The 15,248-nt window shown below is 45.2% G+C and overlaps 1 protein-coding gene across 2 annotated transcripts; it reads right to left on the bottom strand.

Moving 5' to 3' along the window:
• Positions 1 to 805: 805 nt before the first annotated feature.
• Positions 806 to 13,974, bottom strand: ESCO2 (establishment of sister chromatid cohesion N-acetyltransferase 2). 2 transcript variants are annotated; one of them, XM_081854712.1, is made up of 11 exons: positions 13,856 to 13,974; positions 10,358 to 10,476; positions 8,127 to 9,123; positions 6,029 to 6,125; positions 5,781 to 5,841; positions 5,505 to 5,628; positions 5,167 to 5,298; positions 4,599 to 4,688; positions 3,624 to 3,761; positions 2,354 to 2,538; positions 806 to 1,650 (listed from the first exon to the last, which is right to left on the bottom strand). In XM_081854712.1, exons 2-11 carry the CDS (start codon positions 10,399 to 10,401, stop codon positions 1,518 to 1,520), a joined length of 2,001 nt encoding a protein of 666 aa, XP_081710838.1. In that variant the 5' UTR covers positions 10,402 to 10,476; positions 13,856 to 13,974; the 3' UTR covers positions 806 to 1,517. The 2 variants fall into 2 exon arrangements, with proteins under 2 accessions (XP_081710838.1, XP_081710839.1); XM_081854713.1 differs by having other exon boundaries at positions 10,358 to 10,417; positions 13,856 to 13,973.
• Positions 13,975 to 15,248: the final 1,274 nt, after the last annotated feature.

Raw genomic sequence — 15,248 nt, 5'->3', positions numbered from 1 at the left:
GAAATGGGTGTTTGCCCATTGTGAATCTTTTCCTTCAGTCATTTCATTACAAGTAACTCCATTGTCTCCCAACAGATGCCGCTAGTTGTATAAATAGAATGATGCACAAAAGAGCAGAGGTGGGCCTACTCCCAAGTTTGTGGGATCTAGTTTCTTTCCTGCCCCAGGACTCTGAAACTATCAACTAGAGCAGAGTACAAGGACATGGCTGAAGCAGGCAGACGCAGAATCAGAGAACTGTACAGTTGGAAATTCTAGTTAGATTGTGGTCCAACCCCTGCAGCAGGAACCACAGATACAACGAAGAATTACGGACGGTGTCACTAAGCAGAAGCTCAGCCCAGTAATACATGATCAATAATCTACACCTGATTCTCTTCTCTATCTCTCTGACCCCACATTCTCTTAGCAATCTAATCGGAAAGGGAGGGAGCTTTTCAGTTCTTTTCAGCCACTGTTATTCAAGTGGAAGTTTCTCTCTCTCTGCCTTATAGGCTTTACATTTCTGGTGCACGTAGAATAGAAAAGCATATCTGGGCATATAGAAAAAGACAATAGTGTAGTAAGTTAGCTATCAATGATTTTCATTAAAAGTGAAAGGATATAGGTGATTTTTGTTTTAACCCCGTTTAAACTTGTGAGGACTGCTACAGGTTCTCTTTATGGGCCAGACTTTTTGGCACCCCTATCATATTCCTAACAGACTTCGCCCACAAAGGCATACTTTTCCATTGTCTCCCAAGACAGATGGAAGCCAACAAACCCCACCAGACACAGCAATATTGACATGAACACAGAGACGAAATTACACAAATATTTTATTTGAACACACTCGTTCGAACAAGGTTTAGTGCAATAATTGCAGCAGTTCCCAAACACAGGCTCAGGATTCAAAATCCAATGCTTTAGGATTGCAGAAGTAGCCTCATGCTGTGCAGCCACCAACAGGTGCAAAAAGAATATTTAACTGGCCCATAGCAGCATTAGAACATCTCAGACTCTTCCTACCTCCATTCTGTGAGGAAGATCTCACTCTTTGTCAAGAGTGACTTTCTTTAGCTTAAAGCAAGAATGGAGAATCAGTCACCTTCTAGATGTTGCAGAACTACATCTCCAGTCATCTCTGACCATTAGGTCCAATATCTGAAGGACCACTGGCCCCTGACTTCAAACTCTCACCTCAGATCCAGCTGGCTAAACAAAGAAGCCAATCTTCTATTATAGTAATAGTTTTGACAGAAGGAGTTCAAAGTTTCGGAACGCTGGAGGCAGAGGATACAAATAGCTCAAGCAGATGTCAGCTACAGATAGACTAAATTGGCCTTCTCTTCGTACCACCTAAAACTTACAATCAACTTTGAAAGTTTCAACTTTCAGAATAAAACTTTTTAAAGCAACACAAACATGGTTTGTTGCCGCTCCTAATTTATATTACAATGTTAAAATGCAGAATATAACACAAGGAAAATGACAAAATAGCTTGTTGAATCTTCGTAGGAAGACACCCTCAACTGACCTTAACTAATGAAATTATAAACAAGGAAGTTGGGTGTTTGGCAATACCTGGCTGCAAATAGCTTGCCATCTGGTGTGGGATCAGAAAAAGCAATTTCGTTGGTGTTTAAGAAAGAGCCAAATAAGAATGTACGTCTGGAAAAGAAAAGAAAAGAAAAGTTATCAATGTAACGCAAGGATCCAGTCCTGTTTTCATGCTCATTTCAATTTGTGGTCAGTTTGTATATTTAAATTTGTCAGTATTAAAGAAATGGGGAACACACCGGACATGCAAGGAGTGCCTTTTCCCTCATCACTGAACACTCACAATCAGTGGGCACAGTTTTCTGGATTAGAAGGAAAAGCTTGTTTTAAAAAAACTAGTGTTATCTGAAACTTAAGACTCCCACCAAGCTTCAATGTGTTGTATAGGATCTGCAAACCTCTTGTCGGTGATGGTTGGGGCATACTTGTACGGTAATATATTCTCACAAGCCTTGGTTCATGAAGAATGTTTTATGCATGGGGTGTTTGCAAGGATGTGATCTGCATCAGAAAGTGGGCCTTGGGTGGGGTGAGGAGGAACGAAGATTGTTTCGTTTCTGTTATACAGAGCCCCAAACTATCACTGACCAAAGCATATGCACCAGGCTTGGGAGTCAGAGAGGCAGTTAAGTCCAAGTTTCTCTCAACACCCTGCTGTATGTGGTTCATACACTAGATCTTTAAGCAGGAACCAGATCCTAAGTATTACTTGCTGGTAAACCTCCTTTAAAACAAACTGAAAACTGGCTGTAATCCCAGAAGGTCATATCTGAGAACACTGTCTACTTTTATTTCAGATATTACATTTCCTTACCTCATCACATCCACTAGACGACTGGCAATGCCTCTTCTCCGCATCAGGCTGAACACCCAGATTCTGCTGATCCCACAAAACACCTTCTCTGGCTTTGTTGAGCAGCACCAGGCACGCTGAGGCTCCAGACTGTCATTAGTAGGAGACCCTGACACTGCTGGAGGCTCTGAAAGCACTTGGTAAGCCTAGGAACAACAGGATACGCTTATAACAAGGCAGTGGGGTGGGGGAAACAGCAGCAAGCCTCTAACAAAGAACTCTTTATGCAAGGCTTCAATGGGACGCACCACAATGCCCAAAGCATCATGTTTGGGGTGTCTGCACCAAATGCCAGAAGTGCTTCAATTATTCTTGGTGAAGCAGAGTTACCTACAAATGTTATCCATAAAACATTTGTTAGCCTTTAAGAAGCTATTTTTACAGCAACAGATTAACAATCACCACAATTAAAATGCTATGAACAGCCAGCCATCTAGGCATGGGAATGTGTCAGTGGGCTCATCTCTGGGGGAGAGCTACAGTGGAATGATACCAGCCCAGAAACTCATTTAGAATGCTGTTAGTTCAGAATAAGGGACCAGCTAAAAGGCTCTAAAAGACAGATTTGTTCTGACATACAAGACAGCAGAGAAAATGTGCATATTCATTTTTCTTGCAATTGGCCTCTCCTCCCCATTTACTTTTTCCTTTATCTAGGACAAGAGCAATTTAATGCTCTGGAAGAGGTATATTGTGCAGCTTTCGTTAAGCAGATGACACTTCTTTCTCTGTAAAGGGAACTAACCCAACAGAATCCACTAGCTAAGGAAAGGTAAGCTCACTGAGTCCCATCTAGCAAGGACCTAGAACTACAAGCAGAAAGAGGAGTTGCCAGGCACAGTGGAGACTTGCAGCCAGAGCTCCACTCCACATTTATCAGACTTGATGAGGAACTTTCACTTCCCATTTCTAGCAATATGTTTCCCTTCACATCTAAGAATGAACAGCAGACACTCCCAACTGCTTTTAAACGGTTTCCATACTGTCAAAAGATTTTGCTCCAAGTGACAAAACCCTGCTTTCAGAGCAGTAAGAGTTACGAGCAGACCGAGTTCTTAGGACTAAAGTGGTTTGCTTCATTCAAGCAGCAAGACACATGGCTGAAAGAAGTCTAGTCAACTGCACTGCTCCTTCTCTTTGCCAAGTCACAAACACCTCTAAGGATGAACTCCTGTATCAAGGGTCTGCCCTGATCCAGATTATCGCTCTTTCCACTTGGCAAGTTACTCACCTGTCTGACCGGCTCAGCAATTAAGCAGCCAACAATCTTCTTTTCAGTGGATACAAACAGATATGTTTGGGTTGGACAGCGCAACACAACTTGTTTAAATCCAAGCTCATTATCTACAAGCTCCCGTACAGCTTCAGCCTGTGCAAGGAAAATGCCATATATAAAGCTCAGCAACTAAACCAGACAAAACTCAATCCAGGTCACAACAAACATTTTTTTCTAAATACATTGGTACTGTGCCTTCCAGCAGTTATCCGCAGAAACAACTGAAGAATTCATGATTAAATCCTAAAATCTGAGGCAACGGGTGTATTTTTTTGTAACAATACAAGAAGTGTGGCTGGAAAAAACACCCTAATTTTGCTCCAAACAAGTTAATTTTTTAAAATTCAAATTTAACAAACTAAAAAGGAAAAGAGCCAGAAAAAGTAAATAGAACTGATATGGTGAGGAAGGTGGAGACTTTTCCTTATTAAAAAAAAATTAAAAAATAATAATAAATAAACAAGAACACATACAGTGGTACCTCGGTTTAAGTACTTAATTCGTTCCGGAGGTCCGTTCTTAACCTGAAGCACCACTTTAGCTAATGGGGCCTCCCACCGCCGTTGCGCCGTCGTCATGCGATTTCTGTTCTCATCCTGAAGCAAAGTTCTTAACCCAAGGTACTATTTCTGGGTTAGCGGAGTCTGTAACCTGAAGCGTATGTAACCCGAGGTACCACTGTACACACTTTAAAATTAGTTCATTTCACTTGGAGGTAGGGCAAATATTTTACACCAGTTGTGGAGAATCTCCAGCCTGCAGGCCTACCAAGCTGTTTGGGGTGAACCACACCCACCTTTGTGAGAAGGGTCAATCCAGAACTAAAAGAAAAAAGAACCAGGAGTGTATGCTCCAGATTCTTCCTTTGCAGCAAGTAGCAGACCACTCCCATTTGGAGGAGCAAGACTAGAAGAAAAGTCAGCACTGCACCTTTTTGATGGCATATTTTGGATCATCCTGAAGAATCAAGACAATTTTTCCATCCCAGAATTCTGCAGCGACATGTTCATTCTTCCAGCTCTATCAAAAGGAGAAAAAGACAGAAGAGGGCAAAAAGTGTAGATGCCCAAGAGTTTAATTCTTGAGAGTTGTAAACCACTATATATATTAGTCATGATTAAAACAACCTGCGTGATCCTTTACTGTAGTCTTCCCCAACCTCTGGGCCTCCAGATGTTGGGCTCCAACTCCCATCAGTCGTAGCCAGCAAGGCCGATATTCAGGAACAATGGGAGTTGTACTCCAAAACATCTGGAAGGCACCATGAAGAGTCTCAGCCATGCAAAAGACACTCAAGTGAAGTACTTCCATAATTTTTATATGGCAACTCACACAAAATGCTGGAGTGTGTGCTGGATTGTTGAGCTCAGATAACATTTGTGCTCAGTTTCCTAAGAATTCCCTGTTCCATTTAGCAAGGTATGCTCTAGGGAATTCTGTTGTCCAAAACAAAATCAATTCACAAAGGATACCATGGTGCATTTAGTTTGTGTCTTACCACATATTTTATTCCTTCAAGGAACCGCTGATGATACTGGGCATGCTGTGGTTCATCTTCTGGGCTCGCAGCTGAGTAGACCATACCACATGATTTGCAGACAGTGGCACCAAAATGTTTCTGGCCAGCATCCTGTCAGGGGAAAGAGGGAGTTACCATGTTGCAATGCCCAAACCAGCCTGAGGCATCAGGAAAAAACTGTACAATGTTTTAGGAGCAATGTTTATAAAACTGATTAGCAGCTAAGGTGGGCTTTTCTATTCTAAAATAGAAGCTCCAAGTTGCATGGCATTAGTTGACCTGACAGTCATTAACGATATATTCAGAAATATACTTACAATGATCATCTGATCTTTGCTCAGTTCCTTTGTCTTCTTGCTGGTTCTCAGAATGGCAGGAACCTTCTGTCCTACTGGACTGAATGATACAGCTGAAGACTGCTCATCTGAGAGACTGTATGGCCTGAAATTTATTTAAGGAATTTATATCTTGTAGTAATGGGTTATATAGTAAATATTCACCGGGGAAAACAGGTTCATAAAGAAAAGTATCAAAACTGAAGAACTCCTTTCACCTACATATCACTTCTGAATATCAGAACAAGATTGCCATACCTTTTTTTGTTGCTGGAAGGCGTACTGAAAAATGGATGGGTGTCACTTGATGAAGATAGCTCTGGGGAAAAGAGAAAAAAATAATGTGATTTCTATCCTCCATTGGCAATTTGTGCCAGGTCCCAATGACATGGAGAACTTTCTCTATTCAGAGTATTGTGATGAACATGATAGGGTGGCCTACCAAGCTTTCCATGAACACAGAACAGATGCATCTGAAACTGTAATATATTCTCAATGTTACTTACGCTTATCCTTGATTATCGTACTAGAAAGCTTGCTGGAAGAGGCAGTCTCGTGCTTGTCCACGTTTTTGGGTGATCCCTGCAAGATTTCTTCAGGGTCCTAATGAAGAAGACAAATGTTTTTTCGACAAGGCAAATTTTCAAGGTGCCCCAATAATAAATTTTGCTACTTGGTTACCCTTTCAGAAGTTTCCATTTAAGGTTTGAGGGAATGATATGAAGAAATGCAATGGAGCAACCTTGCTGAAAAGAAGCACAGATCTAGGTCTGGTCAGTGGCTTAATAGAAAACCACCACTGCAAACACCACCCTCCATGTCATGGAAGAAAGGTGGGATTTAATAAGATGCACTAGCTGTCATGGAATGCCAGAGTGACCATGGCATAGTAACATATCTAAAACTGTTGCCATGCTATCAGGCTTGTTGACCCAGTGAATTCTGTGAATGGAAGGCAGAGATTTCTGCAAATTCTTCATTTTTACTGCTGAACATTATGAAACCCTTTTTCAAGTCTCCAAGTTGCTGAAAGTTAAAATGTGTGGTGACTAGAAGTGTCCTCATCCCCGCACCCAATTCTGACATCTCATACATGGAAAGCCTACTGCAGAGAGGCTACTCAGATATCAAATTTTATGAATTTTTGGCTTTGGCCTTTCAGTATTTTTTTTCTGAAGTAGTGTTAATTTATGGCTTTATTGGATCTTACTGATTTTGACACCTGTGTTAATATTAAGTGTTTATTATACTGTGTTATATTAACTGAAATTTTCTTTGCTTGCTTGTGAGATTTTAAAAAAAAGAATTAAAGGATGGCGTATAACCTGCTAATGTACAGTGCATTCAACACCATAATACCTGAAGGATCGCCTCTCCCCATATGAACAGATCCAGACCCTGCAATCATCATTTGTGGTCCTTCTTTTGATGTCTCTTCCACAAGAGGTCCGGAGGGCGACAACACAAGAAAGGACATTTTCTGCTCCAAGTTTGTGGAATGCTCCACACAGGGAGGCTCACTTGGAGCCTTCATTACATATTGTCAGGGGGCTGCCATCAGGGGAGGGGAGAGAGGCAGGAACGTACAGAGCCCCTCCCCCTTTGTTGAGCAGCTGCACCTTGTCAGAGTGTGGTGAAGGCGAGCCCTCAGGAGAAACGGATGAAAAGGCTCACTACGGGAACTCCCGCAGGGCTCCCCACGCTGCGGATGTCTGCCCGGTGCGAGGGGCGCTCTGCTTCAGGGCGCCCCACGCGCCGGGCGGCAGACTGCGGACACCTGCGCGAAGCACGGGGCGTCCTCCGGAGGGCGCCCTGTGCTCCGCACTGCAGGCTGCAAGCCTTGCGCCCCTGGGGGAACTCCCCCCGGGCGCGGAAGGCTTGCGGATAGCTTCCTGGAGCCTGTAGCGCGAGAGGTGTCGGTGCGCACCAACGCCTCTCGCTCTCCAGGCTTCAGCGAAAGCCTGCACTCGCCCCATAGGACGCACACACATTTCCCCTTCATTTTGGGAGGGGAAAAAGTGCGTCCTATAAGGCGAAGAATACGGCAGTTTTCGCCAGGGAAGTTAGCGTAAAGAGAAGAGGCAGAGCGGGGGTTTTCCCAGGCTTTTGTGCTGGAGGGCAAACCAGAAGAAACCACTTCCGGAATCTGCTAGTGATTGAGGCAGACATGGATTTTGGACTTCTGCACTGTACATAGTTTTTGCATTCAATAAAACCTGTAAAAGCCAGGTCGGAGTCCTGGCTGTTATCTTCGTGAGCAATCACACACATTCCTCACACATATCTTTAGGCGCCAAGTGAAAACATTTCTCTTCAACCAGGCATCTGGCTGATTACCACTCTATGGCTTTTTAAAATGTGTTTGTGGGAGGGGAATGATTGGTTTGTATTTGCTATTTGCTTTATTATGCATTATGCATTATGTGTTCTCATTTTGTATTTTTATGTTTGAATCACTCTTCTGGTGAAGGACAGTATACAAATTAAATAAATATTCAGTGGACAAAACATTGTCTACACACGGTGAAGTTCCAAAATTGTGTATCGCAGCAGAAATTCCATAAATGCAAACTTTGGTTACCAGTTTTCATAGATTCTACATACCTGAGTTCCAGCATCAGCTTCCTTTTCTACCAGAGTCTCTGAGCAACCAGAATGAGACGTTTGGAGAGGGCTGGTATCTTGCAACAGGTCCACTTCACACAGAGTCTCCTGCCTTGTATTGCAGATCAATTTCACAGCATCTTCCACACGATCGTATTTTTTCTCTTTGGGGCTTCCTTTCCTGCCTGCTTCCGTTGCTTCGCTTTCAGTGGACAAGTAGAGCTTGGAATGAGCCAGGTGTCTGCCCTGTCTCTCTTTTACTGTGGGCTTGCTAACTGAGCAGGGGGACAATGGAGATGAAAGTATCTTCTTAGAGCCAGGCTGCCATTTCTTTCCAGTGGCAAAGAATGCTGCCCCCGTCTGGAGTTTCGGTACAGGTTTGAATTTCATGCTTAATACTTTAAAAGGAGTCTCCACTTTATTTTGAATAGCACAGTTAGCATCCTTGTTCCCCTCCACAGGCTTGGGAAGCACCACCTCTACCTTGGCTTTTTTTGTGTTTCTCGACAAAGCCCTGGCCTGCCTGGAAGCAGCAGGCCGCTTGGATGCTTTTGAAGTTCTGCTCCTGTTTGCCATCAGTTTCAGCTGTGTTGTCTCAGTCTTGTTGGCAGCAGGTAGGTTTCCGTCATCATTTCTTGGATTCAGAGGATGGCTTTCATTTGCTAGTTTCCTCTCCAGCAGGTTTAGATATTGCTTCCCTTTGTTGTAAAAGGAGCTGGGGGGTACAGTGGAACTGTATGCGCTGCCACACTCAGGAGACATTCTCTGTGGAAACTCCCTTTGTATCCCCTCTGGCACACTGGCTGTTTGTAGTGGAGACTTATCAAGCTTCTGTGATATTCTTGATGCTTGGGACAGGTTTTGATTTTCTTTTTCTTCATCTTGGAAACTCAGCATTTGAGATACAGTATGGTGTCCTGCAGGATCTGTTACAGGCAGATCCCCAACGAATTCCATCATCAGTTTTTTCGCTGGATTCCTGTGTACTAGTAACAAGCTGCAAAATGTAAAGTTAATGTTTATTTTCATTATGCATAAACATAACACAGTAAAACACCAACTATAGCCGGTGACGACTCCATATCCAAAGTATCATACACAGACCATATAAAAGAAAAGTTAGTGCACTGAGTTTAAATCGCTTCCTCCAGATACAACTAATGAAGCATGAAGGCTCTCCCAGTGTGGTGGATACTGTCCTTCAGGAGACTCTGGGAAAAGAAAATGACAGTAAGAATTTCCGTTACATTACCCAGAGGCTCCTGAGGGACGGTCATTACATCCTCTACGGTTCGGGCACTGGACTGGGGGTTGGGGTCTGGCTGGTGTGAGGAAGTGTAATCCATTACAACAATATAAAGTTAATATTTCACTCTTTACTTAAAGGGGGGGGTAAAACTTTTTGCATATGACATCATTCTAACTTTAGAAGAACCTATGCAATCTTTTAAGAGCTAGATTAGCCAGTTGAAGATACTGAAATTTGGTGCATTTCCACATGTGATGGATGTGTAAGATGACAAATACATATTGGAAGCTGATAAAAAAAAATCAAGTTATAAAAATTTACAGGTAAGGATATGGGTTCCTACTCCTTTCTCTGTTCTTCCTATTAAATTATGTTAAGCAATCAGTGAATTCAGAAGAAACATAATTAGTTTCCTGTATTATCACAGGAAATTCATTACACAAAATATTGGATCACAAACTGGATCTAAATGAAATAACACAACAGTGTCTCTCACTGTTAAGTTGTGGGTGAACATATCAGACAACACAGCGATTCTTCAAACAGCTCTTGTTTATTCACAGGCCAGAACAGAACTGAACTAAAGGGTTCAGCCAGCCTGCTTATATAGAGCTCCAGTACAACACAACTGTAACAACTTTCTGTAACTATCCAATCACTGAACATCACTTTCAATCCCTTATTTGCATACGTGGACCTGAGTGAAAAACTATCTAAAGTATCCCCCGGCTGGCCCAGGGTGAGAACTTCAGTACATAACACTTACAATACACCTTACTCCAATTTGGACAATGTTAAACCAAATCTCTTAATCATTAATTTGGAAAGTGAAGAATGAAAGTACCTAAGAGGAAGAGAGCAGGGTGTTGCACATTCCAATCGTTTTGTAGCATCCCAAGACCAACAGTAAAATAATTCCCTCTGATTTTTCAAGTCACAACAGTAGCTAAAGCTTTTGGATAACTTGCACTGGCAATCTCACCTGTCGATACTGCGTTTTCGCTTCCTTGGAGTAACAAACGCCATGTTCTCAGCAAAGCACCTACAAGACAGAGGCAGGTGCGGTAGTCAGTTATGTGTTGACAGGTGTGATCTATCTGCCTGCAGAGCCAGGATTAGAATGAGAACTCATGTTTGCATCCCTTGCCTATCTTTGCAAGCCACTGATATTCCTGATCCGCCCCCCCCAGACCAGTTTATACTGGTAGACCCTTTAGCCTTGGGACAGCAGCATAAAACAGCCTGGGTCTTTTCGCTTCTTCCAACAAGCTCACATGCTTCAACCAAAAATCAGGCAGTGGAGTAGTTTCTGCATTCTGGCTGGAGCTGAGGAGAGCTGCGGTGCAAAGCACTGGGGGGGAGCAGGCTTAGGCAGCCCTAGGCCAGAAGGCTCCATCAACTGGCTGGGCCAGAGCAGCGTAGACGCTTAAGGAAGCAGATGCTTTCTGGATCAGGCTAAATGGGGCCCCATCCAGTTTGGTTGAGGCCCCACAGAGAAACCCACAAGAAGCTTAGAGAAAAAGCACACTTGCCAGCAACTGCTATTCAGAAGCACTGCTGCCTCTAATGGGAGAACCACAGAAATCCCTTGCCTCTCGCAAGAGCAGAATAAGAGAATTGTAGAGTGGGAATGTGGGGTCAGAAATGATTATTGATCCTGTTTTTATATAAAATAACCAGCTATATTTGCTTCTGCATAAATTTGTGCTTGCTGTCTATGCTTCCCTGCTGGAGGAATCTATCAAGTGTTAAGCTAAATAAAGCCAGTTTGCAGTCCATCAACTTGGCTTTTTGAAGTTGAATTTCTTCTTTTGTCTATTTGTTAGGTAAACGGACCCCTGACCATTAGGTCCAGTCACGGACGACTCTGGGGTTGCTGCACACAGCTTCCGGGTCATGTGGCCAGCATGACTAAGCCGCTTTTGGAGAACCAGAGCAGCGCATGGAAAGGCCGTTTACCTTCCTGCTGGAGCGGTACCTATTTATCTACTTGCACTTTGTGCTTTCGAACTGCTAGGTTGGCAGGAGCTGGGAAAGAGCAATGGGACCTCACCCCGTCACAGGGATTCGAACCGCCGACCTTCTGATCCAAGCCCTAGGCTCTGTGGTTTAGACCACAGCACCACCTGCGTCTATTTGTTAAATGTAAAGGGACCCCTGTCTGTGAGGTCCAGTCGTGGCCGACTCTGGGGTTGCAGCGCTCATCTTGCTTTATTGGCCGAGGGAGCCGGCATACAGCTTCCGGGTCATGTGGCCAGCATGACTAAGCCGCTTCTGGCGAACTAGAGCAGCGCATGGAAACGCTGTTTACCTTCCCGCCGGAGTGGTACCTCTTTATCTACTTGCACTTTTGGTGTGCTTTCGGACTGCTAGGTTGGCAGGAGCAGGGACCGAGCAACGGGAGCTCACCCCGTTGTGGGGATTCGAATCGCCTACCTTCTGATCGGCAAGTCCTAGGCTCAGTGGTTTAACCCACAGCGCCACCCGCATCTACTTGTTAATTACCTCTTACCAGCTCTTGTTTGGAATGCGTTAAGGTTAAGGACTCATTTTATTGCTCAAGGCCTGTAGATAGCCAAGAGGCGCTAAGAGTGAAAGATTTACAATCTAAGACAACAAGAATTAGCAGGTGCTGACTTAAGAAAGTACGCACGCATAAATACCCCATGAATATTAAAAGACACACCCTTTGTCCTTAAATTACTAATTTAAATGTACATGGGATGCATGTGACTGTATGTAACGGTGGGGGCACATATCAAGGAGTAAGGTAGGAAAAAGGCGTTCAAGGAAGTCTGTCTGCGGCAATTTCTTAAACCAACAGGAATTAGGGGAGTAAGGAGAAAATGGCGGCTAACAGATTGAGGTTGAATCCTGACAAGACAGAAGTACTGTTTTTGGGGGACAGGAGGCGGGCAGGTGTGGAGGATTCCCTGGTCCTGAATGGGGTCACTGTGCCCCTGAAGGACCAGGTGCACAGCCTGGGAGTCATTTTGGACTCACAGCTGTCCATGGAGGTGCAGGTCAAATCTGTGTCCAGGGCAGCTGTTTATCAGCTCCATCTGGTACGCAGGATGAGACCCTATCTGCCTGCGGACTGTCTCACCAGAGTGGTGCATGCTCTGGTTATCTCCCGCTTGGACTACTGCAGTGCGCTCTACGTGGGGCTACCTTTGAAGGTGACTCGGAAACTACAACTAATCCAGAATGCGGCAGCCAGACTGGTGACTGGGGGCGGCCGCCGAGACCACATAACACCGGTCTTGAAAGACCTACACTGGCTCCCAGTATGTTTCCGAGCACAATTCTAAGTGTTGGTGCTGACCTTAAAAGCCCTAAACGGCCTCAAAGGCCCAGTATACCTGAAGGAGCGTCTCCACCCCCATCATTCTGCCCGGACGCTGAGGTCCAGCGCCGAGGGCTTTCTGGTGGTTCCCTCATTGCGGGAAGCCAAGTTACAGGGAAGCAGGCAGAGGGCCTTCTCGGTGGTGGCGCCCGCCCTGTGGAACGCCCTCCCACCAGATGTCAAAGAGAAAAACAACTACCTGACATTCAGAAGACATCTGAAGGCAGCCCTGTTCAGGGAAGTTTTTAACGTGTGATATTTTACTGTATTTTTGGTTTTTATGGAAGCCGCCCAGAGTGGCTGGGGAGGCCCAGCCAGATGGGCGGGGTATAAATAATAAATTATTATTATTATTATTATTATTATTATTATTATTGAATGTTTAAAAGCCTGTTTCCAAGAGTCCTCCGGGGTCGGCCATTCTTTCTGTGCATGCACTTAGGTAAAATAAAGATCTATTCGTGGATCCTCCCTGTCTTTGCAATTCACTGGCTCTCTGTTGCAAGGATAGCTCAGGGTTTGAAACCAGACCCAACAGGAAGGGGACCTCAGGGGTCATCTAGTCCAGCCCCGGTGAATTTGTCTAATCCTCTTTCAAAGCTATCTTTATAGATTTTATACACACACATATATCTCGGGGGAGAGAGAGGTTCTGCTTCTCCTCCATATAGAGATAGATGGGCGTCTAGTTCTTTCCCTCCCTCTGTCTCGTGGCCTTTGGCTGCTCCCCCGAAGCTCCCCCGCCACCTCCCTCTTCCCAAGCCGCTCGGGGTCGGGGGCCCTCGCTGCCTCCGGTGGCAGGGAGTTCCGCAGCTTCACCCTGCCTCTCCTGAACCCCGCAAGCACCGGCGCCCGGAGGGACAAGAACCGTTTCTATGTCTCTCTTCTCTCTCCCCCCCCCCTTCATTTTATTTATCGCTATATCTTTTCTTTATTAGGTCAAGCCCTCCGCGCTTCCTCCCTGAGGAGCTCCTTTTCTACGTGCGGGGAGTTCGGCGCCAAAGTGGGGCGCCGAGGCTTCTTCGCCCGGGAAGGGAGCCCAGGGAGATTTCGGGCACCGTTACCACCCTAAAACCATCGCCCCCCGCCGCTTTCCCCCTCACAAAAAGCCGCCCTTTTGCTCCCTTTTTTTACCTCACGTTTCCCGCCTCAGAGCTCCCGCCGCTCTTTTCCCCTCACGGCGCCGCGGCTCCGTTCGAAACTCTCCCCCTTCGCGCCTTCACGCCCATTGGCCAGCCGCGCCGCCAGTCCGATCGCTGCCTCGGCGATCATTGGCCCGAGTACAGAGCGCGTAGCCTCTGGAGGCGGGACGAAAGGAAGAAGCCCGCCTTTCGTGGGCTCCCCGACCAATAGAAAGCGCTAACCTCTCCCTGTCAACAAGTCCTGGCCAATCAGATGATGGGAGAAGCCCGGGTTTGGGCGCAAGGCATTGTGGGGATTGTAGTTTCTTGGTAAGTGGCGTCCCCTGGATCCATGCAGGGGAGCAACGGGAAGGGCAGGCAACGGATCGTGGAGGGATCAAATTGCACGCCTGGTGGCTTGCTAGGCTCAGGGCAGCTCAGGGAGATCCCGAGTTTCTTGCATTGCATGGGGTTGGGCTAGATGATCCTTGGAGATCCCTTCCAAATGATCTCAGAGAGGGTCGCTGTTGCTTCTCTGCTTGCTTACTCAGAAACAAATGTCCTCTCCCCAATCACGCATATATTTTCCTGGTAGTTGATTTTCTGTTAATTAAAACTTCCGTAGTATAGTAATTACCTTTTAAAAAATTATATAGCAGTAAGGCCCAATGTGATAAACAATTTGCTAATTATTTGTTTAAGTAAAACAGTTGGTAGCTACACCCCTGCTATCATATATATATATAGAAACGCTTTTAAAATTCATTTTTTAAAAAAGATATTTATTAAAGGTTCAAAAAAAAAAAAGATTACAGAATAATAAAAAGAAGGGGGGAAAAAACAAAGTACAGAAAAATAAAAACAGTTAAAAAAAAATGTCCTCTCCCCAGCCAGCGCTGGATCGCTGCCGGATTTACCTGCAAATAATCTCATTGGAATTCCTGGGATTTATCAAAAGAACTTAGGGTCGTGGGCGGTTTTTTGCTCCCTTCTCAGGGTGGTGGTCACTCTCTTCCACGAGGATCCTCTCTAGTCCAGCCCCTGCAGCGCAGCTGCAATGCATACGGGGATCGAAGCTGCAACCTTGGTGTTATCAGACCACGTTCTACCCCACGGAGGGGATCTGAACCCCTGCCTAGACTAAAGGGCCTCGACTAAAGTGTTGGTGCTGACCTTTCAAGCCCTAAACAGCCTCGGTCCAGTATACCTGAAGGAGCATCTCCACCCCCATCATTCTGCCCGGATGCTGAGGTCCAGCGCCGAGGGCCTTCTGGCGGTTCCCTCACTGCGAGAAGCCAAGTTACAGGGAACCAGGCAGAGGGCCTTCTCGGTGGTGGCGCCCGCCCTGTGAAACGCCCTCCCACCAGATGTAAAGAAAGTAGACAACTACAGTGGTACCTTGGGTT

The sequence above is a fragment of the Podarcis erhardii genome (assembly GCF_964252035.2).
Source record: "Podarcis erhardii genome assembly, chromosome: 3".
Taxonomy (NCBI): domain Eukaryota; kingdom Metazoa; phylum Chordata; class Lepidosauria; order Squamata; family Lacertidae; genus Podarcis; species Podarcis erhardii.
Note: the sequence above shows the minus strand (reverse complement) of the source record. Positions and strands in the feature narration are given on the sequence as shown.